This window comes from Olea europaea, chromosome 21, assembly GCF_002742605.1.
Source record: "Olea europaea var. sylvestris chromosome 21, O_europaea_v1, whole genome shotgun sequence".
Lineage (NCBI taxonomy): Eukaryota > Viridiplantae > Streptophyta > Magnoliopsida > Lamiales > Oleaceae > Olea > Olea europaea.
The window spans coordinates 17,308,575-17,333,608 of record NC_036257.1 but is presented as its reverse complement, the minus strand read 5'-3'; the positions used below and the strand labels follow the sequence as shown (position 1 = coordinate 17,333,608).

Sequence of the window (25,034 nt, the reverse complement as noted above, 5' to 3'; positions counted from 1 at the left end):
CAATGAATTTAATAATCACTGAACTAATTTTTTTATATTAAAGGAAACCTAACCTTTCAAGAACATAATGACAATATAAAGATCAATTAAATAGGCTGATTGACGGGTTATTTTCTAGGCGCGTCTTTTAGTATAATTATATTATATTTACACAACATTTTTATTTTTTGTACTTTATTTTAGTTACACTTTAAGGTTTTCAATCTTTATTTATTATAACATTTATATCCCTAATATATTTTTATGGTATTCTTATACTCAAACTTTTTATTAATTAGAACAATATATCATATTTTAAAAAAATTAAAAGTACGAAAAAAAATATTTTTCCCTCACTTCAAAACATGAAAACAATATATTTTTATATAAATTATCATCAAGAGCGAGATGTACTAATTAATAGAAGGTTGAGGATAAAAATTCAACGAAAATAATTAAGAAAATAATAGTACAACGAACAAAAATTGAGAAGCTTAATTTTAAATAAAATATTGTGTAACAAATAAAAAATGGTGGTGTCAATTCGACCATCATTTATTAATTAAAAAAAATTGATTTTTGGTCTCATTTAGATCCTATTTGTTAGGGATTGAAATTTGATTTTCAGTAGAATTTGATAAAAGTTGATAAAATGTATAGTTAAAAAGTGTGCGTCTCATACATTTGTTGTTAAATTACGTCTTTACTTCTACTTAAATTAAAATTAAAATTTCAACCACTATCAAACATGGACTTAATCTTTTTCAATTTGCTATTTGATCTTATAAATGTAAAAATTAGACGATGTCTGTCAAGATCGATGAGTTGTAACATTTGGAACAAGATTACGACAAAAAGAAAGCAATTTCACACAGCCCCTTGAGGAATGAAACCAATCAAAATTTAAACTGGCCAGGATTTAAAATTAGGATGTCAATGCACAAGGAAAATTTAGTTGGTAATTATTAAATTAAAGAAATTCAAATAAAATAAATTTCTCAAAACTAGAAATCCCAAACGCTAAATAATCCCCAAAATATTATGGAAATTGAAGCTAATGGTCCCTAACATATGGCATATTTGTGATTTTGGTCCCGAAATGTTTTTTCTTGGCATGGACATCCTTTACTTATATTTATTTTACATAAGCCCCCAGGACATATCTCCCAGTGACAAAGGGGAGGGCGGATAGGGCTCAGAACGGCAGTGTGCAGAATTCGATTCCCCACAAGGTGGAATTGACTTTGTTGTAAGCGGGAGTTATCATATGGGTTAACAGCCTTGGCCTATCCATATGCTCTCCACCCTGACTCTTGGGAGGCACATCCTGCGATTTACCTCCTCCACGATGACATAGGACAGGGTCGGTGGGACCCTTAAGGTTGGGGTTCAACCTTTTTTTTTTTTTTATTTTACATAATATGTGCTACTATCTCACCATTCTCACCGTTGCGAGCATTGAAGATTTGGTAGATTTGGACAAGACTCAAATAAAAATAAATAAAAAATAAAAAACTTGATTGTACGACCATCCAAATGGTCAAATAAATTGGCTCACGACATCAGGAAAATGACTTGTCATTCGTTGATTATTCGACATTCCAGAAACATCAATGTCAAAACATACTTCCAAATTATGTTTTGAGTTAGTGGACGCCGCAAAAAAGAATGATGAAGCCATACCCAAAAGGAAAGGGACTCGTCGAATGGTAAAGGCAAAAGTTACTAAACTTATCAAAGTTGACGTATTTGACGAGAATTATTCCTGGTAATTATCCTTGAATTACTCTAGTATTTGTTATGGATAATGGATCCATATTCAGTTTTTTGTTTCAATATCCTAAGGTTGTTAACTACCTGCTCGATGTTTTGCCACAGTCGAGATTCTAAATGTCATTGAAGGTGTTTGGCTCCGTTTCTAAAGTTTAGAAACACTCCAGAACTGATATTTATTAACCTAAAAGAATTAGTTCTGGAAATGTGTTTGGATCAGATTATAAAATGATTGGATGATGGACCTAGTTTGAGATTTTTCTTTCATAAGATATGTCCATGTCATCCGGCTATAATCATCAACAATGGTCAAGAAATATTTCGAACCATCTAAGGCGGGAATAGAATGTGGTCCCCAGATGTCACAATGTATGAGATCAAATATGTTCGAACTTCTGGTGTCACTTTTAGGAAAAGGTAGCCTATGTTGTTTTGCTATAGGACAAATGGTGCAATGCAAATGTTGATCAAAGGTAATTGTACAAACAATTTTATGCAACAGTGATAGTTTGGAAGTAGGAATATGTCCCATTCGACAATGTCATATATCAATGTCAGTATGAATATCCTTTTTACATGGAAAATTACATACAGCAGGATCAAAATTATTACAATCAAGATGTGGAGTAGGAACTTGTACATCACTGAAGAAAGCTACATTGTTGAGAACAGGAAAGATAGACTTTGTTGGAATACTTTGAGAAGTGGAAGAAAATTGCCCATTGAGTTGATTATCAGAACATTGAAAATGATATAAACCATCTTCAAGTTTCCCTACCCCAATCGTCTTCCAGGTGAAAAGATCCTGAATAAAGCAAAAGTGATGTAAGAATAACAACAAACATTTATGCTTGATAACAAGATTGCTGGCAGAAATCAGATTGAAGTTGAAGCTTGGCACAACCAATACATCAGTTAAGGTTAATGTATCAGATAGCTTCACAATACCAATGTGTGTAACTTGTGCAATATCCCCATTTGGTAATCTTACTGAACCTTTAGTTTTACTAGTCACAGCAGTCAATTGATTAATGGAACACACCATATGTTCTGAAGCCCTGGTATCAATGATCCATTTACCTGGATTTAGATAGCATGCACGATTACCTAAAAATGCGAAGGCATCAGGTGCATGGGTAGAAGAAGACATAACCTCCTGAGGTTGTTGACCTTGCAGCTGTGGAGCAAGCATGGTCATAATCTGCTGGCGTTGGATTGGTGTAATAGTGAGGTTGGACAAAGAATTAATCAGCTTTGAATTATTTGCCTGGGAAGCCTGACCTACAGCATTAGCAACTGAAGATTTCCTTTGGCAAGCCTATGTCCAGGGGGATATCCAATCAATTTGTAACATTTCCCTCTGAGATGGCCTAACATTCCATAATAAGTACATATAGGCATTCCTTTCCTTTGAGTTTGATTGGATACATTGTGTCTCTGATTTCCATATGGACTAGACACAATCTTGTTGGCAAAAGCTGCTACATCAAAACTCTGTTGTTTCTTAGCAACAATTCCTTTCTGCCTTTCATCTTGTAAGACCAAGGCAAACACCTTGTTCAGTGAAGGTAGTGGATCCATTAATAAAATTTGGCTTCTCACACTGGAAAATCGATCATCTAGACCCATTAGGAATTGCATAACTTGATCTTCAGCTTTGTAGTTTGCACTACTTACTTCCGGCCTATAATTGTCTAATTCTTCCCATAGACCTTTAAACCGATTGAAGTAAGAATTGATGGAGTTATTGTCCTGAGAAATTGAAGCAATTTGCTTCTTTATCTCATAAATTCGAGATCCATTTCCTTGGCTGTAGCGATCCTTTAGTTCGATCCAAATCTGCCGAGCTGAATCCTTATGCATTACACTTGGATAAAGTTCCTTTGGAATGGAATTTATGATCCAGGAAGAAACTACATGATTGCATTGCCTCCAAGCACCATAAATCAGATCATTCTCAGCAGGTTTAGCAATGGATCCATTAATAAAACCTTCCTTATTTTTGACACTGAGAGCTATGATAACTGCACGACTCCATGTGGTGTAATTATCCTCAGACAACATGATAGATATGAGCTGCATACCTGTATTGTCGCCATAGTGGAGATAATAAGGACTGTTAGGATCATGTATCGATCGATTAACAGTAGTATTTGCGTCTCCAACACTCGCATCTGCAACACAAGGATCGACTGCCGGATCAGCGTGAGCTGGCTGATGTTGAACCTCTACTTGTTGATTAAACTCTCTTGCCATCGCCAAAAGAAACTTCACTGCTCTGATACCATGAGAATTTTGCAATAGGAGAGCTGAAGAAGACAGTAAAAAAGGCAGGAAAATTCTGTATTCCCAGTAAATGAAAATGGCATGATACATTGGGTATTTATAGACAGTGCAGTAACTAAAGTGTACAAAAAGACAAAGACAAAAGTGACCCTGTACAAATTACAAATTTATCTCAATACTTACCACTTGTTCTCCTTTTTGGGTCATTCTTCTTCCTCGTGAACCTCTTCCAAAAGTACAGCATCAAGCTTAGGCCTAGCAGAACGACTCGCATGACTGATGTCAAAGTTGCTATGAGTGTTTTTTTCTTTCCTTTGGAATCTGCAACAAACTTAATCTAAAATGAGTCACTAATTCGCCTCATTTTTCTTCGTTATGTTCATTTTCACACTTTCTTTTAATACAACTTTAAAAATCTAAAGTTTTATCATGGGCATTATTTCTTGTATAATAATGTCTTACCCAACTCAGAAGAAACCATGCTAATGTAAATATCTTGTCCGTCTGAAGACTTATCTCTAATGTCAATCAAGTCTTGAAACCAAAACATGCATCCACTCCCATGGCTGATATTTAATTGTGCATATGCCATACAAGAACAATTTTTTGAACACTCCACTTTGCATTCTTCAAGTGTCATATTCTCGTTAAACGTGGAATTATGTGAGTCTGGGAATTTTATGCTAGAATACTTTAAAAATACATCACCTTTTTGACAATTCAGGAGAGTCCTTCTAATGCACCCATTTGACCAATCTCCCTTAATCCAACCTTGTGGATCTGTTGGTACAAATCTACGTAGACATCCACAGGCTGGAGAATTCCCAATAGCAAGTACCATAAGCACCACACAAATTGTAAGTGTCACAATTATCTGTCGGTAAAGTTCCATAGACGACCCAACCTCTGGTGTGATCAACCGATACCCAGCGTTGTATAACACCACTCTGATTCAAGGTAACCCTTGAAATAATTGATTTGTCAATGGAGTCTTCTCTATAGTATGCAGTGCTATTGTTTATGAATAATCTGTGTCTGAATGTTGGACCCACTTTTGATGCCCCACTGAAGCCAAGACCATTCCAAGGTCCCATTCTACATATAGTAACTGCACCTCTTTTCATGAAGGCTTGTGGATATCCAGTCGGATCCAAGTAAAATGTAACTTCCCCTGGGGCTGGATCATCATTGCTCTTCCACAATGACGGAGATATCTACACCTGTTGCACAGTTCCAACCAAAGTTCGCGCCTGGAAGATACGTATCAGTTAAATCATCGAAACTCTGCCAAAGGAAATTCTCTGAATTATCATCATTTGCTTCTTTAATGACAAGATTTCCTGTCTCCAACAATTGCAGAATTGGAATCTGAGCAATTCTTGACATATTTGAAGACCATACGACATTGTAAGTGTCATTTAGAAGAACCAACTGGCCTGGCTTAATGACCTTTAAAATGCCTGATGTACTTCTTATCGGAATTTGTCTGTTGAGTGCCCAAAGCACTTGGCTATTAGGTACCTTCTTGTACCAAAGTCCCACATACCGATTCTTGGAGATACTTGGGCTAAAAAATCCCAGTTCAAATGTTCCCCTTGAAGAAATCAAGGTACTGCCATCTCTAAGGATCTCACATGTATTGATGATATCAGTTGCAATTGAATTCTTTAGGATGGACAACAAGAATGATAGGAGGAGAAGAATGTTGGAAAAATGAGTGATAGCTCATTTTTGGCAAGATTTTCTGTGAGACCCATTGGTCTAATTTGGAAGATCAAAGTTGATTCGTGTTCTCTTCCGTGTGAGCATCAAAAGCATATATTTACTTGCCAAAAATGAAGCTCGGATGAATGAGAAATTGGAGCTCAAAGTTGACCATTGGAAGATGATTTTATGTGGAAAAATGCTTTTGTCCCACGTAGGAAGAGGAAGAAAGCAAGAACCACTTTAAATATGGTTGTATATTGGAAGAGTGTAATTATATATAGCATAGCGGCTCTCTCTACGTGCGCGCGCAGGGGGTGCAAATCTCGGACTGAAATACCTTCGGACCTTGAACTTGTATGCAGGCGCAATGTCGGACCGAACGAAGCAAAAATTGGCTCCTTCGAAGAGCCCACGTTTTGCAATTTTTTTATTGCTTTCTCAACCTGACTTTTGAAGTTTTGAAACTTTCAAAACTCTCAGAAATTGAAGTGACTTCAATTTTAATTGTTATAGAGTTGATGGCAAATTTATGTTATATTAAATCTCAAGTTTCCAGTAATTTACACAAATGAAAAAGAAAAACGTTTTCTTCCTCACTGTTCAGAAAAAATCCCCCCTGCATTTTCTGTCTGTGTCTTTATCCAGTAAGGTCTTGATTTCTTGCATACGCATATTTGTCCAATAAGGTCGTTGTGATATTATTCAGACACTGTATTAGTTTTTCAGAGTAGTTTCTGTGGTGCTCATATTCTACGGGTTTTGTCGTTGTATCTTGAGAAACATTTTCTGTCAGTGTCTTTGTCCAGTAAGGTCTTAATTTCTTGCATACGCATATCTGTCCAGTAAGGTCGTTGTGATATTGTTGAGACACTGTATTGGTTTGTCGAAGTAATTTCTATGGTGTTCAGATTCTATGGGTTCTGCCGTTGTATCATGGAAAACAGACGCTCAGATTAAATTTCTAGCACTTATGGTGAGGGGGCGAATCTGTTTTAAAGAAACTATATTTGCACAGGTCTCGAGTTAAAAATTTATTCGTTATTTATTTAGTTTGCATTTCATTTTTGCACATTTATTTTTTAGGGTTTTACACGTTTGCAACATTGACTCATATATTGTTTGTTAAATTTATATTAGAAATAAATAAATAAGATAAACTTTTTTTTCCTAATTCGTTATATGTGTGAAAATAGATTTCACATATACAGTTTTTCTATTTATAAATACAAAAATTTGTGTTATTTTAGTTAGTGTATGAATAAAAACACTTTATGCAAATTCTGTGCAAATACAGTGAGTTTCGCTATAAAATACAGTGAGCTGCCATATACGGTAAGCTTTCTGCAAATATAGTAGACAACATATACGGTAAACTGCAAATACGGTAAGTTACTTACAAATACGGTAAGTTGTATATATGGTAAGCTACCTACAAATATGGTATACTTAAAATTGGTGTTTAAACTATACATACGGCATGTGATAATTCGGTTTCATTAACACTACTATATTCCAACAAAGAAGAAAAAAGGCTATGAGGGTGTTTAGGAAATATTTTTATGTAAAAATGTATTTATGAATAGTAAATTGAAGGGAAATATGTGGTTGAAAAATAAGGAAAAATTTTTTATTTACGTGTAATATTATTTTAATAAAGAATGTGTGGTTGAAAAAAAGGAAGAAAAATACATTTTTAAAAAAAGGGTACCAACCGGACCTATATCTTTAATTGATTTCTCCATGGTTCCTCTCTTTGTTTTCCCTTTGACTTTGGGACTTCTGCATTCAGTACAGAGGATTCAAATGAAAAGCAACAATATTTCTAACCATCCACATGGTTGACAATATCTCGATTTCAGAGTCCTAAAATTATTCCAAGTTTGACAGTGAGTTATAACATTGACTGGGACCATGTTAATATTTTTTCTTATTAGATCTAACGTCTGTATAGACCAAAAATCATAGAATCAGAAAATAGGAACAGATACTACTAAGAAAGCCAGAAATATTATTATTGGATAGAGAAAAATGTAGCCGCCGTCTGCACCCTTTGCACGTGTGTGACATTTGATAAATCGAATTAAAAATAAGGATATAGATCTCATGTAATTGGACATATTGTGTATTGTCATCTAGGTGTTAAACACTATTGACTCTAGAGACACACTACTCTGCATATTTTTTGTCAATCTTCCTTTATCAGCAATGTTATCTTAAACATTTCATTTATTTGTCGTCGATGTCTCTATTGATGGATGGATTTTGTTAATTGTACAAAAAAAATTGTACATACTGAATTACATAATATGACGTGGAGGGAAAAAATTGGATGAAAAAATTGAGTTTATTCTAAACTAACAATTGGTAGAGTATTATATAATATTATGTAATTCATTTTATAAATCCTGAATGGACATGGTCAAAAGCGCTGTTAAATTCAACGCTGATTTGTGTGCTTCTACAGTGGAACTATATAGCAGGAATAAAAGCATACTGCTTCGATCCTTTGGAGCTAGATAGGTCTCATTCTAGGGCAATGAGAGGTTAAAGTTCCATATTTGAGGGAGAATTCTCTCTTCTTGGAAATACAAGTCATTCTACTTCAAAATACAAGAACTACTTCTCTATCTATTAAATATTACTTTTATGAGCCCTTATTCTTCTCTTTTATGTATACCTTTTATTGACTTTACTATCTAAGTAGAATTAGTCTATCTTTACTTCATGTTTGTAAGACTATTTATAAATGCGAAAAATCAATTTTTGTCTGTACATTTTGAGGGATTCACAAGTAGTATTACTTATTTATTATTCGTTTCTATCTACTTATAATTTAAGTCATTAATAAATACTTAGCCCTATTTGAGCCCTAGTTTTAATAATTTATTTTTTCCTCAAATTCATTTTTAATCATGTATTTTTTCAATAAGATCAGTTTGTACGTAAATTCAAAAAAAAATTCCTACTTTTAACAATAGATTCTTAAATAAAAAAAAATTATTACAAAATTTGTTTTGAGAAATAGGGGCTTAGCTGGCACTCTTCTTTTTGACAACCATGAACACTAACCCACGTGTATTTGCAAGTTTCTTACAAGGAAGAAAATGAATTGATCGTGGATAGATTCATTATGAGAGCATCTTCAATGGTGATGTAAAATTGAGTATAAATTGATATTGAAAATTACTTTTGCATCCTCATTTATAGTTTGGTGGATGTAAATTCAAATTCGATTCTAATAATACAGATTTAAATCCACTTTTTATCTCTCATGGATGTAAAATAAAATGTAAGTTTGCATCCTTTTTATATTTTCTATTGGAAAATGCAATTTGCGTCTCCTTTGCATCTCTACATTAGAGAGATTTTTGTCACTTTATATTTTTATTTTACATCACCATTAGAGATGTTTTAAATGGAAAATGCTAAGAAAAGTTAGCCTCCCTGATTGAAACCTCACAAATAGGAAGATCCCGCACGAGAAAATGGGACCCTCCCCCCACCTATTGTCGGGCTCAATCAAGGGGCTATCTGTCCTCCTGTTTTTTTAGCATTTTCCGTTCTAACTTACAAATATTAACAATACATAACTTGATGATTTTAACCACCATCAATTATAAAAAATAATTTTCGCCATTAATGATTAATTAAACTATGAAACAAACGATCATATGTCAGTGATTCGAGTGAAAAATCAATGAGAGACTCAAGACCTTCGTACTCGAGCTTCTCTCATTTTTGTTACTGGTCTCCACTAATGAAAAGACGATTCTGCCCTTCCAAAACAAGACTGCCGCCCTGAAGTCTCCCACGCTTTCTAGAAGCTGTGGTGCAATTTCTTCTTTATCGAAAAAAAAGTTAACCGCAAAAGGACACGAGTTAAGGCCTTTTCTTCGCGTTTTGTGTCGACAACGAAAATCTGTTCCTTAGTTGTCAACAATGCTGTTTCCTGAATGGTCCCCTCTCCTTCTCAGAAATCCCTCTTCACCGTCCTTTCTTCCTTTATATATTACGTAATTCTTCCACCCTTAAACCATCAGAACACAATTTCATTTCTTACAGAAAAAGGATACTTTCACTTCAAGAATCCCATCTTTATGGCATCAAAAAACCAGTCCAATTTCCAAGATTTCTTGCCCCTGATGGCAGAAAAACTTGGTGGGGATGGTCTGATAGGAGAACTTTGTAATGGGTTTCAAGTCTTGATGGATTCTGATAAAGGGGTCATCACATTTGAGAGTCTTAAGAAGAATTCTGCCTTGCTGGGGCTAAAAGATATGTCGGATGATGATCTTCATAATATGTTAAATGAAGGTGATTTTGATGGAGATGGGGCTCTCAATCAGATGGAATTTTGTGTCCTGATGTTTAGATTGAGCCCTGAGTTGATGGAGCAGTCTTACCTTTTATTGGAAGAGGCTTTTCAATCTTAGGGATTTCATTTCAAGATTTTCATTCTCCATTGTAAAGATTTACTAAATTATCTATTTCTAATTCGTAATAATTTTCAATTTCCATTGACTTTAGGATTCGATAGTATACAGTAAGAGTGTGTTTGATTGATATATTTTCCATCTTTTGTGGAAAATAAAAACCACCTCCACCCAAGGAAAATATTTTCCTTAAAAAAAAGGAAAATTAGGCATATTTTCAAAAGTTGGAAAATGTTTTTCATGGAAAAAAATAGCAATCAAATACCCCAAGTGAAAATTTGGATGAAAAACTGATATTTTCCATGGAAAATAAATGTAATCAAACACACTCTTTCATTCTCCATTGTAAAGATTTACTAAATTATCTATTTCTAATTCGTAATAATTTTCAATTTCCATTGACTTTAGGATTCGAAAGTTTACAGTAATTGAAAATTGGACACAATGGTTGTATATGTGCTCTGTGTTATTTTGTTATGAATTATCCTACCTTGCCAAAATTTTGTTGACATAAAGATTAACATCCTCTCACAATGCATGGACCTCAGATGAATAAAAAAGTCCAAAAAAAACGTGGGCCCCTACCAATTGTGAGTGCCAGTCGTCTATTATATCAAAAAAATTCTGCCACCGTAACATTATTGTTTTGTTATTGCTCATTACAGGGAAAATAGACCATGGAAATATTTAAAAATGGCAAGAAATTTCATCTTTAAATGCTAAATAATAAAAGGGAAAATTGCAGCAACGATTCCTAATATTTTTATTTTTTGCAAACTTTACACTAATCTTTATTTTGTGCCAACGAAAGTTCATAACCTTTCCTACATATGCACATGAGGTCCATTTGGACAGAAAATGTCCAAAACATCGTCAGCTGACCAAAAAAATTAAGGAATCAACATCCAATAAAATCGTTCAAAGCACCGTCCAAAAACGTATCAATATCCAATAAAATCGTTGTAATAGCAGATAGTTTAAGGAATATTCCAGGTCAACTGACGGTGTTTTAGATGGTTTCCGTCCAAATAGACCTCAGGTGCATATTTATAAAATATTAAGGACCATCGCTAGTACATGATGAAGGTTAGAGTAAAATCTGCAAAAATTAAAAAGGTTAGAAACTGTTGCTGCAATTTTCTCATAATAAAACAAACCATGGCTATTTATTGAAATAGTAATGAAATTTATCTTTATAAGCTAACATATGGTCAATGTGGCTAGAATTATAGGAATGACTATTTCTTTTGTTCTGATGGCTTGGATTTTTATTTATGATAAGAGTTGATTTCAAAGCAAAGATTTCCATAACATTATCTTTTTGTTTTCTTGATCTTAGAGGCCCTACTTTCTTGACCAATTCTTCTTGTTTTTATTTGTTAGTGGGCATTTGAAGCTTCTCTTGCCTACATTATAGCACTTTCTGTGGTATTGCTTTCCAATTGGATATAAATATCTCAATTTTTTATTATTTTACGATCTGTTCTTCTTCGTAGTTATTTTCTTCTTCATTTTTTTTTTTTAATGTCATCTAATGAATGTCACTTTCCAAATTTTCTGGTGAGATTAGTTGATTGTCCAAAATTGGTATCGACCGCGTCGATTTTACCGACAGTCTCAAGTTGTCCCAAATATCATTTCATTTCAATATAATAATCTCAATGGAGCAAATAGTAATGTTGACAAGTTCAAAAGGTGTGGAAAATTTATTTAAGTCTTTCCAATTGTTTATGAGTACTGTTATTTACATCAACAAATTTTTATATATGCATCACACTTTATATATATTCCTATTAAAATGTTAAAATTTTAAACAATTACTATTTTCATTTGCATCAAATTTCAATATTGTCCTTATTGAATTCATTCATTTAAATATTGTCGATCCATACAAATTTTATATATTCATCACACTATAAATATATTCCTAATACAATTTCAAAAATCACTATATTCATTCAATCACTATCAACATTTAATTTGATTCTTACTTTTTATTTTTTATATCGTCTCATCGATGCTTTAATAAAGTTAGCAAATCACTTTTTTTGAATTCATAAGATTCTCTCAAAAGTATACTGCTCACACAACCAAACAACTCCCTCCTTAAATCATATATTAATTAATCTTTTTGCTTATAAACTCATAATTTTGGTTGTTTGTGTTTCACTTGATAATTTTAAGTTTGTTTCCTTTTATAATATAAGAATATTTAGATAAATATTGAAACTTAATTTGAAATTTCTCGTATATTTTCATCTATCAAATCAATATTTAAAAATAAAGATTTCATTTTTCCTATCAGGAAAAAATTATAACTCTAATAAAGTATTGATTTTTTTATTTTTAATTTTTTTTTTATTTTCATTGAAGAGGATATTTTATGATTAGAGTTTTATGATTTTAGTTAAAGTTGATGTTTAATGATTATTAGAATTTTAGTTAAACACAAATTCTAAAAGAATATAAAAAGGTTTAAAAAATTTTATAAAAATAAACATTAGTGGATGAATTTAGAACAATATATTTTTATTTCATTTTATATATAATTATTTAGGTAAATTTAATTAGATCAAAAATATAATATAATTATCTTTTTTTAAAAGTAAATGTATATAAAAAAGTTGTTGATATAAATAGCATTACCTTGTTTATTAGTGATTCTCTTTGAGTTCACATGAAAGTTTGTCTGTAGAAGACTTGCTTTCTGAGAATGGAATTGTCAACCATTAAGAAATTGTGGTTGAAGGGTCGCCAAATCCTGGCCCTGGGATGTAAAGAAGTCAAGAGCTGTACCCTAGTGTGGCACCCTTTGCATGGAAGTTGCTATATGTATCTTGTGACTTTTTCCTGCTAACTTATCAGTTAAGGAATTTAGCTATTGCTTGGTAAAGCTTTTTTATTTATTATTATTTATTTATTTTATTTTTTTAGATTTTAAGTTGTTCAAAGTTTACTTTTAATCACATATTTTATTAGATCCACAACTTTTATTCATTTGTAACCACGCATTTCATGGGACCCTCAAAAAGCTCGATGAAACGAGATTATAACTTGGTAGAAACATGAAACTTCAATTGACTACTCTATTGTCTATAACATGCTACATTTACTTACCAATATCGTTGAAAATATTTGTTATTGGACCTATTTTAATAATTTTCTAGTTAGATGAGCTTTTAGAAGACTCTAGTTAAGATAGCTTCCACAGAAAGCTTTTCTATAAGAAACAAAAGTGAAAGCGAAAATTTTGCCAAACGGGTCCGAAATGATGGGTTGGAGTTGGATTCTTGAAACGAAAGCCAAATTGTGATCATTTTCTTGGTGGGGCCTTTTTTGAATGCCAAAATTTGAGGCAAAGCATTACATGATTACAGTCTTGAATTTTAAGAGATAATAGACAATATAATTTCTAACCTAGTAATTTTGTTCAGATTAGATCCCTAAAAAATGCTAGTGTAAACTGAAATCAGAAGGAATTAATTCAGAGCAATAGTGATAGATCATCATTATAACTCCTAATAAAGTCACTAATATTCAATGTGGAATGCAAATATTTATAGCATTGAGAGAAATGCTCTAAGTCGAACATGACGAAAACAAAGAAATAATAGATCAATTCAAATGTGGGATAAAAGTTGTAGTTTTCTTGTGGTTTGAGTAATCTCGTTTTTAGTCTTATAAGGAACAAAAGTTGTAATCTAGTCGTGGTTCGGATGATCTAATTTTAAGTACCATAAATAGCTAAGAAGGTTGACATTGATATTAAAAAAAAAAATAACTTATAAATTTAAGCACATTTGGTTAAGATTAACAAGGTTATTATTAAGTAAAATTACTCTTAGGTAAAGGCAAATCTTTATAAGGGTAAATTCATTTGGAAGTTTAAACTTTTCGTAAGTGCAACAAATATGTTCCCAACCTTTCTTTTGTAACACTTGTGTCTCAATCCATTTAACATTGTGAATGCAGTATTGAGATCTAACTTGACCTGATAGAAAACGTTTAGATGTTAAATGATCTCGCGACATGCACGTAACATCAGCTAAAAACGCATAATTGTACAAATTACTTACTTTAATTTGAATACAACCGTGATAATTTGATTCATTCTATTGTTGTCAAATTGTTTGTTTTTACTATCAGCTAGTATGTAAATTGTAGGAATTTTTTATTTTTGAATATTTTACTTTTAGTTATTACATGTTCGATGACAGCTATTTAATGTCTAAATAAATATTTTCCGTCAGGGGAAAATAATTGATAAAGATTGGAATATGAATGTTATAAACAATCTAACATCACTTAAAAAAAGTTTGAAACTCATGAAAGAAATTACCCGTTTTATAGTAAATAATATATTTATTGCTAAAAGGCTTCACAAGAGTTACGATTCAAAAATAACTTTTTACTTAAATTTAAGGAAAAAAAAAAGTTATTTTCACATAATCAAAGATAAGTGACTTATTTTTAACTTTTTTGGCTTGGTCAAACATGCAAAAAATTAGTTAAAGGAAAATGATGACTGACGGTGAGCGTGAGCGTGACAACAACTCAATCATCATTAACTAGGTACACATATCAGCTGCTCAGTATTTTTAATCCAAAAACAATTTAGATTTAAATTAATTAATATAGAATACTGTTTGAAACTTAACCAATCTGGGGAATTCGTGCGCTAGTATAAAATGGGGAGCCCAGCTCAGAAGCTCAATGTCAATTATCACTTTTTCAAACGCATTTTTACCCACTTTTGAGAAAAAGGAACGCACTTAATCAATGGCCATCAAAGTTTACATTGTGTAAGTGAGATGTTTCGCTGACAAATTTTTATTCTTTGTATATTTTGATTTGGTTTCTTGAATCGGATTTACAGTTTGACGTTGAATTGTGTTTGTGCTGATGAAATAATTGAGTAATTTATGGGTTCTCTTTGTTTTTTGGTATTTTTGATTTTCTATGTGAATTTCGGATCTGTAGCTGATCAAGTGTTTCTTCATGCTCGTGCTTATTGTTGAATATTCATTAGTGATTCTTGATTCTGTAAGCTTCTTTTTCCTGTGAGTGCCCAAGTTGATTGTTAGTTATTGATTGATCAAAGGAAAGAGGGTAAAATAGAATTAAACTTAATTTCTTTTGGCTTGATGAAAAATCCTTTGGATGCAGTAATAGCTTCCCTAGAGATTATAACAGAAATGTGAACAACCAAGGTCCCAAACGAATTGATCAATGTTATGATTGTGTGATCATAACAGTTTTAGTCATCAATGTTTGTAAAAATATAAGTTGCTCTGCCAAGCAGCATAGTTGAGCATTACTCTGTGGGAAAAAAGTTACACGATTATACAATTTGTATGAATTTGGATCTCACCAGGTGATGTAGAGGTGTTATTTGAATTAAAGTTACAGAAGCTTGACTTTGATAAAGCAGTTGATAGCTCTTTGCTGTAGAATTTTTGCATGTAGTAATTGATATTCGAGCAACACATCACAATCGATTGAGTTCACATCTAAAAGGTCTCGTAGCCATGGTTCATCAATGAAAGGGAACATGTGTAATTTTCATCTTTATTTCTTAATTCCCCGGAACACCTTGGTGCATCAAATTGTCTTCATTATTTTCCCCTTCCTTTTTATCAAAACTGTCTGTTGCCAAGGATTTCCAAAGTGGTAAAGAACCTATTTGCGTTAGACTCAGGTTAAAACTTCAGGAATATAACTTGAAGTTCATTGAGGAATGATTGTCTTGCTTTTCCACATCTCCTGTTGTTGAACAATGCATCAACCTGTTCGTGGAATTACTCAGGGAAATTGTGTGATAATCTAATATTGACTTTAAGAGGATTGAACATAGGTCCTTATTGGCACAATCACAGGGTACTACACTATTTAAAACAATCTATTTGCTCTGAAATCATGCTGATAATAAGCTCATGATTCTTTTTCCAAATAACGTTTCTCTAAGAAATCCAAGATATATAGTTTTCATTTTTTATTTTTTATTTTTTTTCCCTGATGAATGAGTATGGGATTGTGTACATCTGTTGATTTTGTGCATACCTGGGTGAGATATTACTAAAATCAAGCAAAATATTTGTATTTTTTTCATCTTTTGTAACATGAATGATATCGTGGATCTAACTGTGCTTTTTTATAGGTACTATTCCATGTATGGACATGTAGAGAAACTAGCAGAAGAGATAAAGAAAGGGGCTGCATCTGTTGAAGGGGTTGAAGCCAAACTATGGCAGGTAGGAACTGTCCTATCCTCGCCATATCTCATGGAATAATTAAAAAATTAAGAAGAAAAATGTTAACCATCTCATCTAATAGTTTAAGTGGTTAGAAAAGAAGTGCATTACTTAATTAAATGTTGTTTTCAGCAGACCCAATCATGTGATTATTATAAAGGTCTGGCAAGAGATAATTTTTTCTGAAATGGCCGGTGTTGACTGGAGCCTAGTTTTTTTTTACTATGATACGATGTTATCCAGTTTATATAAATGCCCAACCCAAAAGGAAGGTGGAAAAGTAACAGAATAAAGACCAGCAAAGAGAAACTAAATAAATAAAATATGGGGGAGGATACAATAAAAATAGAAGAAAAATTTGACAACCATACTAGTCTGAAGAGCACAATAAGATATATGAGCTGATAAAATAAAAGATAGATGGAGTCAATGTCATAAATATAGGTGCCAAGTGCCAAAAAAAACCAATTATTTAGATTAGTTGCATAACTTTTACCAGCATCATAAATTAGTCAGGTTAAAGGGTTGATTCTAATTACGAGCTAGCAGAAATGTCTCAAAATGAAGATACTAATTTCTATGCGGAGAACCGAGAAAGGTTGGCTGGAAAAAATCGTGTTTAAGACTCTGATTAGAAGCTACAGTGAAAACTTTATTCCTCTGTAGGTTTAATTAGATAATAAACCTTTCATGATTTTTCAGCTGTTCAGTTTGAGTCATTGCAATAGAATCTCTAGAGTTTTTTGGTCTGGTCATCTAATTCTATCAGTGTTGACATTGTCATTTGGCAGAAAACCTCAACCAGTTACTCGATGACACGTTATATTTAATATCTCTTTTCAAAAAATGATTGTTTATGTTTTTCAGTTATTGCATTGAAGGATAACCGTTTTACTCCAATTATTAGTCATATTTTATTCAAATCTCAGCAACTGTGCTGATGTAATAGGCAATGAATGTTGTTACACATCAGTTTGAGTCTGCGGGATGTTTTTAGCTTATCCAAGTTGGGAGCAAACGAGATAGGATTGTTAATAAGAAAAAGAAAGAGTAATATCTTGAGCCCTTTTTGGGAAAAGAAAAAGGAAACAAATATTGATAGCATTGCATCAAAAATCTAGTTGCTTTTTCTTAGCTTCAGAAATAACACTTCTCCGTCTTTGACTCATCAGATCCCTTCTATTCTATATTTTCTTGATCAACGTTGATTCCTGGTGAAATCTGTCGAAGGAAATCTTACTTTTCTGTTGATGACATCTTCTCTGTGGCATAGGTCCCTGAGACACTACCAGAGGAAGTGCTCACAAAGATGAGTGCACCTTCAAAGAGTGATGTGCCTATTATCACACCCAACGAACTTGCCGAGGCTGATGGCTTTATATTTGGATTCCCCACAAGGTTTGGCATGATGGCTGCCCAATTCAAAGCATTCTTCGATGCTACTGGGGGCCTATGGAGAACACAGCAGCTTGCTGGAAAACCTGCTGGCATCTTCTACAGCACTGCATCTCAAGGTGGCGGGCAAGAAACTACAGCGTAAATCCCTGCTTGATGATCATTTTACACTACTTGAAGTCATCTTGGAATTTTGAAATCAAAAACCGAAATAAATATATTATTTTTTTTTTATTAATCTTGGATTTTTTGCAGGTTAACTGCTATCACTCAGCTTGTTCACCATGGAATGCTCTTTGTGCCCATTGGATATACGTTTGGAGCCGGCATGTTTGACATGGAGAAACTAAAAGGTGGAAGTCCTTATGGTGCTGGAACCTACGCTGGTGATGGTTCAAGACAGCCATCTGAGCTTGAATTACAGCAAGCTTTCCATCAGGGGAAACACATTGCAACAATCACCAAGAAACTGAAGGGAGCTGCCTAATCTCTTCCTGTTTCAAATATATTGTTTGCTTTTCTCACTATAGTTTCTTTATCCATAAAAAAATTACGTATTATTTTCTCTGATTGCATCTGTCATTCTTGCTATGCTACTGTCAATGTTAAAGGTTTGTCATTCCTTCAGATTTCAGTATATGTAACACGAATATCTGGATCAACTGTAAGTCATTGTTATCCTATTTGTGGTTCTTGTCTCTTATGAAACATATATGAGTACTAAATCCTTGTGTTTTAATCATTTCGGTGTCTTAGCAAATTTTATCATCAGTTAATTGGATTCGAGATTTCTCAAAATGGAAATATTTACTTGGAATATACAGTTTCTTATAGTCCAACTGACTTTATAAGTTGGATACTTCGGCATATAGATAAAACATAGAAGGATATGAATCTTGATATGTTCAGTGCTAAATATGACTTGGTGACATTCTCGAAATGCTTTTAAGCTTTGTACTAGAAGTCGATCTGGTTGATTTACTTGAGGAAACATAATTTTAACTGTCTGCAGAATGAATAATTAGGTGGGTTTGGGGGATTGAAACTCATCTCATTTTGTATATCACATTGGAATTTGTTATTTTGTGAAAGTTACGGAGTTTTTCCATTTCAAAATTAGCTAAGCTTACTCATAATGTAATCTATAAAAACTAATTTTATTCTTAATGTAGACTTTAAGTTCCATATTAAAATAACAACCTTATCAGGAGTGGTCAAAATCTTTATGAGTCAGTCTTTGTTTTCATATTTATTTGATATGGGATATTGTTTATCCTTTTAACACGCTCTTGTCAGATGGTCACTCTTTGAACAAATCAATTTTGAAAATTATATGCTCATTTTCTTAAGTCTTAATCAGATCGAATTATTCATTGAAGCTTGATAGACTCTAACACCATATTAAGATTTGAGATTCCATCTTAAAAGGTAACCTTAATAAGATGAGTAACTCATATCTTTATAAATTGGTCTACGTTTTCGTCTTTATTGGATAGTCAACGTTTTCGTCTTTATTGGATGTGACCAAATTATGCTCCGGCGTATTACAGAGGAGAGCTGGGGATTGAACGGGGTTGAGATTTCAAAAATAAGCTTCAATTTAAAACAGGAAAATGTTCCTCAACATGTTTCCTTCTTATTTACTTCGGAGCTGGAACTTTCCATTTTTCCCATACTTATTTTTGATTGTTAACTGTAACAATTTTCGTCAAGGAATATCGTTGCAAATTGCGGTCGAAAAAGGCGCGGTATTCAATGAAATCAACAATATAATTTAGTCATGTTTAATGTTCGTAAATTATCTATAAAAGTAATTAGCATAAAACATCATTACCTTTTTCAATGTTATTGTGTGAAACATTCATATCTTTCATTTTTTGGGACTTTTTTCTCTTACATTCACTTTTTATTGCGAAAATCATTATTTTTATCAAATTTTTATGTAAAATGACAAATATACCCACAATTTAAATAGAACAATAAAAAAAGAAAAGAAAAGTTAAAGAATAAATTGAAATTGTACTCTTAAACTTTAAAAAAAAAAATACATATGAATCCAAATAAATTATTGAAAGGGTAATTAGCACAAAACGTCCCTACATTTCATTATTATTATGCAAAACATCCATATTTTTCATTTTTTGACATTTTTACCCTAATTTTTATATTTCATTGCAAAAATCATGATTTTCTTTCATTTTTTCAATTAAAAGCTGTAAAATGAGAAATATATCCTCCTATTAAAATAAACAAAAATAAAGAACAAATTACAACTATACTTTAAAATATTTCAAAAAAATTACAAATCACTTTCTTTTTTAATTATTTATTTGAAATTTATTTGTACTATTTTTTGAAAATTTTGAAAATATAGTTGCAATTTGTTCTTTATTTTTTTTATTTTTTTTAAAGATGAGCGTATATTTGTCATTTTACAGCTTTGAATTGAAAAAATGGATGAAAATAGCGATTTTTACAATGAAATATGAAATGATGGTGAAAATATCAAAAAATGAAATGCAATGATATTTTGCACAACAATAATAAAAGGTAGGGTCGTTTTGTGCTAATTACATTTTTAATAATTTATTTGAACTCATTTGCTCTTTTTTAAAAAGTTTGGGAGTACGATTGCAAATTATTCTTTAACTTTTCTTTTCTTTTTTATTGTTTTATTTAAATATGGGGTATATTTGTCATTTTACATGAAAATTTTGATAAAAATGATGATTTTTGCCATAAAAGGTGAATATAATGGTAAAAGTGTCCAAAAATAAAAGGAATTGACGTTTTGCACAATAATATTGAAAGGTAAGGATGTTTTGTACTAATTACCCTATCTATAAACATTCAAACTAGTTTTTATCCACACATTTCGAGTTACCCACAAGCGTGGCGGTCCCACATGGGTCATGTGGGGTCAAATGACCCCACAATTTTTTTGCTTTTTTTTTTTTTTATGTCAAATGAAGTCGAAATATTGTATTCTTGATTCCATTTCGAAGTGTTTATTATCTAGTTTTTCGATCACTAAAGGCGTTCAAAATGGTCAATCATAGCAAAAGTTACAACACGTCAAAGTAGGCCGTTTGAAATTAATATTTTGATAATATATTAACTTTTAAAATTCAGCGACGATTTTATGCTATCCGAATCCACAAATCTTCTATATCATGTAGAATCTCGTTTTGAAAACTATGTCGCCGTCACATTAAATAATCCAAACGGACATCGAAAATAGTTAATATATGCGTCAAATGTACGTCTTAAAAAAAGATGTCTAACTCGTCTTTTCTTTTAAAAAAATTCAATTATTTAATTAACATTTATTATTTTTGCACGATAAATTTTTCAATATCATTTATATCATTTTATTAGAAAATTTTATATGGAATATGATGTCAAAAATTTTAGGATCGTTAAGGATTAAATGTAATTTGAATTACTTTCGAATTTCATTTGCTTTAAATTTGAATTTCATTTATTTCTTGGATTAAACTTGGATTTTATTTCAATTTATTTACATTTCACATTCAATTAGATTTACTCACTATTGGCTCAACATTTGTCAACAAATTGATAAACAAAACTATGCAAATAGCAAAATTTATTTAATAATATTGATAATAATATAATTATATGACATTTTTAAAATGTGTGTATATATATGTATATACACACACACACACATATATATGTATGTGTGTGTATAATTTTTGACCCCACAGCTCTAAAAGTATGGGTCCATCCTACCCACAAGTACTATCAAGTATCGACTTTATTTATAATTTAAACATTTTATAAACACATTTTGCTATTTCAATTTCTGCCATTGACTTGAAAGAGTGAATGACCATTTTAGAAGTAAACATTGATATTTTAGGAATAATTTCGTCATTGAGATGAAAATTACCGATGGGATGGATGCTAAAAAGTCAAAAATCCCATTATTTCTCTAGAGTCAACTTTAAATCATTCTTTACGGGCACACAAACTTGCATCAAAAAATCGATTTTCCCGGAAAAAATAATAATAATAATAATAAATATCTGCTTCAAAGGACTCAGTTTATTTTTATGATTGGCTGTTTTCTCTTTGCACTTATTACGTTCTGGTGCCATATTGAATAATGTTTATGATATTTGGGATACATATTTTAGCCTGGTTGCTGAAACATAATGGATGAATTGCTTATGCAGTCCTCAACATTTACCGTTGGTTTTACTTTGGTCCTCAAGTTTTTTTTTTTCCGGCCATTTAACTTTTCAATCTGCATTTTCATTTTCGTCCTCATTCATGATCTCCATCCAAATTTGGCATCAAATTTGTCAAAAGACAATTTTGAAGAAAACTAAAAATGAAAAAGATTTTAAAAAAAAAAAAAAAGAAAAAGAAAAAAACAAATCCATCTTCTTCACACCCACAGCCCACAAAACACCGACCTTAACGACCCCAATCGATTTGAAACAAACTTGTTTAAAGGATGTCTAGCCTAGAAAACATCTAAGCCTAATAGAAGTTGAAATCTTTTTGAAGAGTTTTCGTCTAAAAGGACAAAATTGCTATGAATGAGAGGTTAAAGAGCTAAATGTCAAGGAAAAAAAGTCGATGGATCAAATTATGATCGAATAAAACGTCAAATACTTTGCCTGCAATTCAGCTTTATTATAAAGATTTTGCTATTTGTTAACTGAAACCCTATTATATATTCAATAAAACTAAATGGTCAGGGCCAAATCCATGCTCAAGTTCGGGGGGCCAAGTGACGCCCCTCTATTGGAGGGGGCTGCTGTCCAAACAGCCCTACTCTTATATATTAGTTTCTGATTGACTGTCATTTGAGTGGCTAAATAGGCACAATATAATGTGCATTGAATCATAATTTTATCATCAGTGGGTTGATTACCTCAATTTTGCTTAGCTGACGTCAATGCTTACATGGTAGGAACATATTTCATAGTTTTAAGAACAATTTTTAATCCTTATTTTTGCTTTATAAAAGTTCTAATTAACTTAGAATTTTCTTAGCAAACCTTGGATTCACTTTTAGATATAGATTAAGGGTTCGTTTGGTAGAGTTTTTGCTCTTCCTTCTACTTGTAGAAAGAACTTTTTGAGGAAACTCTCTTACCTCAGTTTTCTTTAACCAAATGACGGACTTTCAATAAATTATTCAAATAGATTTAAAAGCAACTTCTTAGTCTTTGAAAGGCTTTTGACTTTTTTTTTTTAATTTTGTTAAATGAGGCCTAAATATACGATGCAGGAATTTAGCTATTGCTTGGTAAAGCTTTTTTATTTATTATTATTTATTTATTTTATTTTTTTAGATTTTAAGTTGTTCAAAGTTTACTTTTAATCACATATTTTATTAGATCCACAACTTTTATTCATTTGTAACCACGCATTTCATGGGACCCTCAAAAAGCTCGATGAAACGAGATTATAACTTGGTAGAAACATGAAACTTCAATTGACTACTCTATTGTCTATAACATGCTACATTTACTTACCAATATCGTTGAAAATATTTGTTATTGGACCTATTTTAATAATTTTTTAGTTAGATGAGCTTTTAGAAGACTCTAGTTAAGATAGCTTCCACAGAAAGTTTTTCTATAAGAAACAAAAGTAAAAGCGAAAATTTTGCCAAACGGGTCCGAAATGATGGGTTGGAGTTGGATTCTTGAAACGAAAGCCAAATTGTGATCATTTTCTTGGTGGGGCCTTTTTTGAATGCCAAAATTTGAGGCAAAGCATTACATGATTACAGTCTTGAATTTTAAGAGATAATAGACAATATAATTTCTAACCTAGTAATTTTGTTCAGATTAGATCCCTAAAAAATGCTAGTGTAAACTGAAATCAGAAGGAATTAATTCAGAGCAATAGTGATAGATCATCATTATAACTCCTAATAAAGTCACTAATATTCAATGTGGAATGCAAATATTTATAGCATTGAGAGAAATGCTCTAAGTCGAACATGACGAAAACAAAGAAATAATAGATCAATTCAAATGTGGGATAAAAGTTGTAGTTTTCTTGTGGTTTGAGTAATCTCGTTTTTAGTCTTATAAGGAACAAAAGTTGTAATCTAGTCGTGGTTCGGATGGTCTAATTTTAAGTACCATAAATAGCTAAGAAGGTTGACATTGATATTATAAAAAAAAAAAAAAAAAAAATTTACTTATAAGTTTAAGCACATTTGGTTAAGATTAACAAGGTTATTATTAAGTAAAATTACTCTTAGGTAAATATAAATCTTTATAAGGGTAAATTCATTTGGAAGTTTCAACTTTTCGTAAGTGCAACAAATATGTTCCCAACCTTTCTTTAGTAACACTTGTGTCTCAATCCATTTAACATTGTGAATGCAATATTGAGATCTAACTTGACCAGATGGAAAAGATTTAGATGTTAAATGATCTCGCAACATGCACGTAACATCAGCTAAAAACGTATAATTGTACAAATTACTTACTTTAATTTGAATACAATCGTGATAATTGGTCTCAATCCATTTAACATTGTGAATGCAGTATTGAGATCTAACTTGACCTGATGGAAAACATTTAGATGTTAAATGATCTCGCGACATGCACGTAACATCAGCTAAAAACGTATAATTGTACAAATTACTTACTTTAATTTGAATACAACCGTGATAATTTGATTCCTTCTATTGTTGTCAAACTGTTTGTTTTTACTATCAGCTAGTATGTAAATTGTAGGAATTTTTTATTTTTAGATATTTTACTTTTAGTTATTACATGTTCGATGACAGCTATTTAATGTCTAAATAAATATTTTCCGTTAGGTGAAAATAATCGATAAAGATTGGGATATGAATGTTATAAACAATCTAACATCACTTAAAAAAGGTTTGAAACTCATGAAAGAAATTACCCGTTTTATAGTAAATAATATATTTATTGCTAAAAGGCTTCACAAGAGTTACGATTCAAAAATAACTTTTTACTTAAATTTAAGGGGAAAAAAAGTTATTTTCACATAATCAAAGATAAGTGACTTATTTTTAACCTTTTTGGCTTGGTCAAACATGCAAAAAATTAGTTAAAGAAAAATGATGACTGACGGTGAGCGTGAGCGTGACAACAACTCAGTCATCATTAACTAGGTACACATATCAGCTGCTCAGTATTTTTAATCCAAAAACAATTTAGATTTAAATTAATTAATATAGAAT

General features: G+C 31.8%; 2 protein-coding genes across 3 annotated transcripts; both read left to right on the top strand.

Annotated features, from left to right (window-relative positions):
* The first annotated feature begins 9,644 nt into the window (after window positions 1–9,644).
* Window positions 9,645–10,662, top strand: LOC111370967 (calcium-binding protein PBP1-like). Of its 2 annotated transcripts, none has more exons than XR_002698529.1 (2): window positions 9,645–10,229; window positions 10,544–10,662. XR_002698529.1 is itself a non-coding variant. In XM_022992892.1 (2 exons), exon 1 carries the CDS (start codon window positions 9,699–9,701, stop codon window positions 10,176–10,178), a length of 480 nt encoding a protein of 159 aa, XP_022848660.1. In that variant the 5' UTR covers window positions 9,645–9,698; the 3' UTR covers window positions 10,179–10,215; window positions 10,530–10,633. The 2 variants fall into 2 exon arrangements, 1 of the variants encoding a protein (XP_022848660.1); XM_022992892.1 differs by having other exon boundaries at window positions 9,645–10,215; window positions 10,530–10,633.
* Window positions 10,663–14,835: 4,173 nt separating this feature from the next.
* Window positions 14,836–18,563, top strand: LOC111370966 (NAD(P)H dehydrogenase (quinone) FQR1-like). The gene is made up of 4 exons (XM_022992891.1): window positions 14,836–14,980; window positions 16,336–16,429; window positions 17,703–17,965; window positions 18,080–18,563. Exons 1-4 carry the CDS (start codon window positions 14,958–14,960, stop codon window positions 18,309–18,311), a joined length of 612 nt encoding a protein of 203 aa, XP_022848659.1. The 5' UTR covers window positions 14,836–14,957; the 3' UTR covers window positions 18,312–18,563.
* Window positions 18,564–25,034: the final 6,471 nt, after the last annotated feature.

Excerpts from the sequence above, each read along its gene's own strand:
- LOC111370967 (XM_022992892.1), top strand. The coding sequence starts at position 9,699 with ATGGTCCCCTCTCCTTCTCAGAAATCCCTCTTCACCGTCCTTTCTTCC.
- LOC111370966 (XM_022992891.1), top strand. The coding sequence starts at position 14,958 with ATGGCCATCAAAGTTTACATTGT. Across the intron at positions 14,981-16,335 it reads GCCATCAAAGTTTACATTGT|GTACTATTCCATGTATGGAC; the intron begins GTAAGTGAGATG and ends GCTTTTTTATAG. Across the intron at positions 17,966-18,079 it reads GGCGGGCAAGAAACTACAGC|GTTAACTGCTATCACTCAGC; the intron begins GTAAATCCCTGC and ends GATTTTTTGCAG.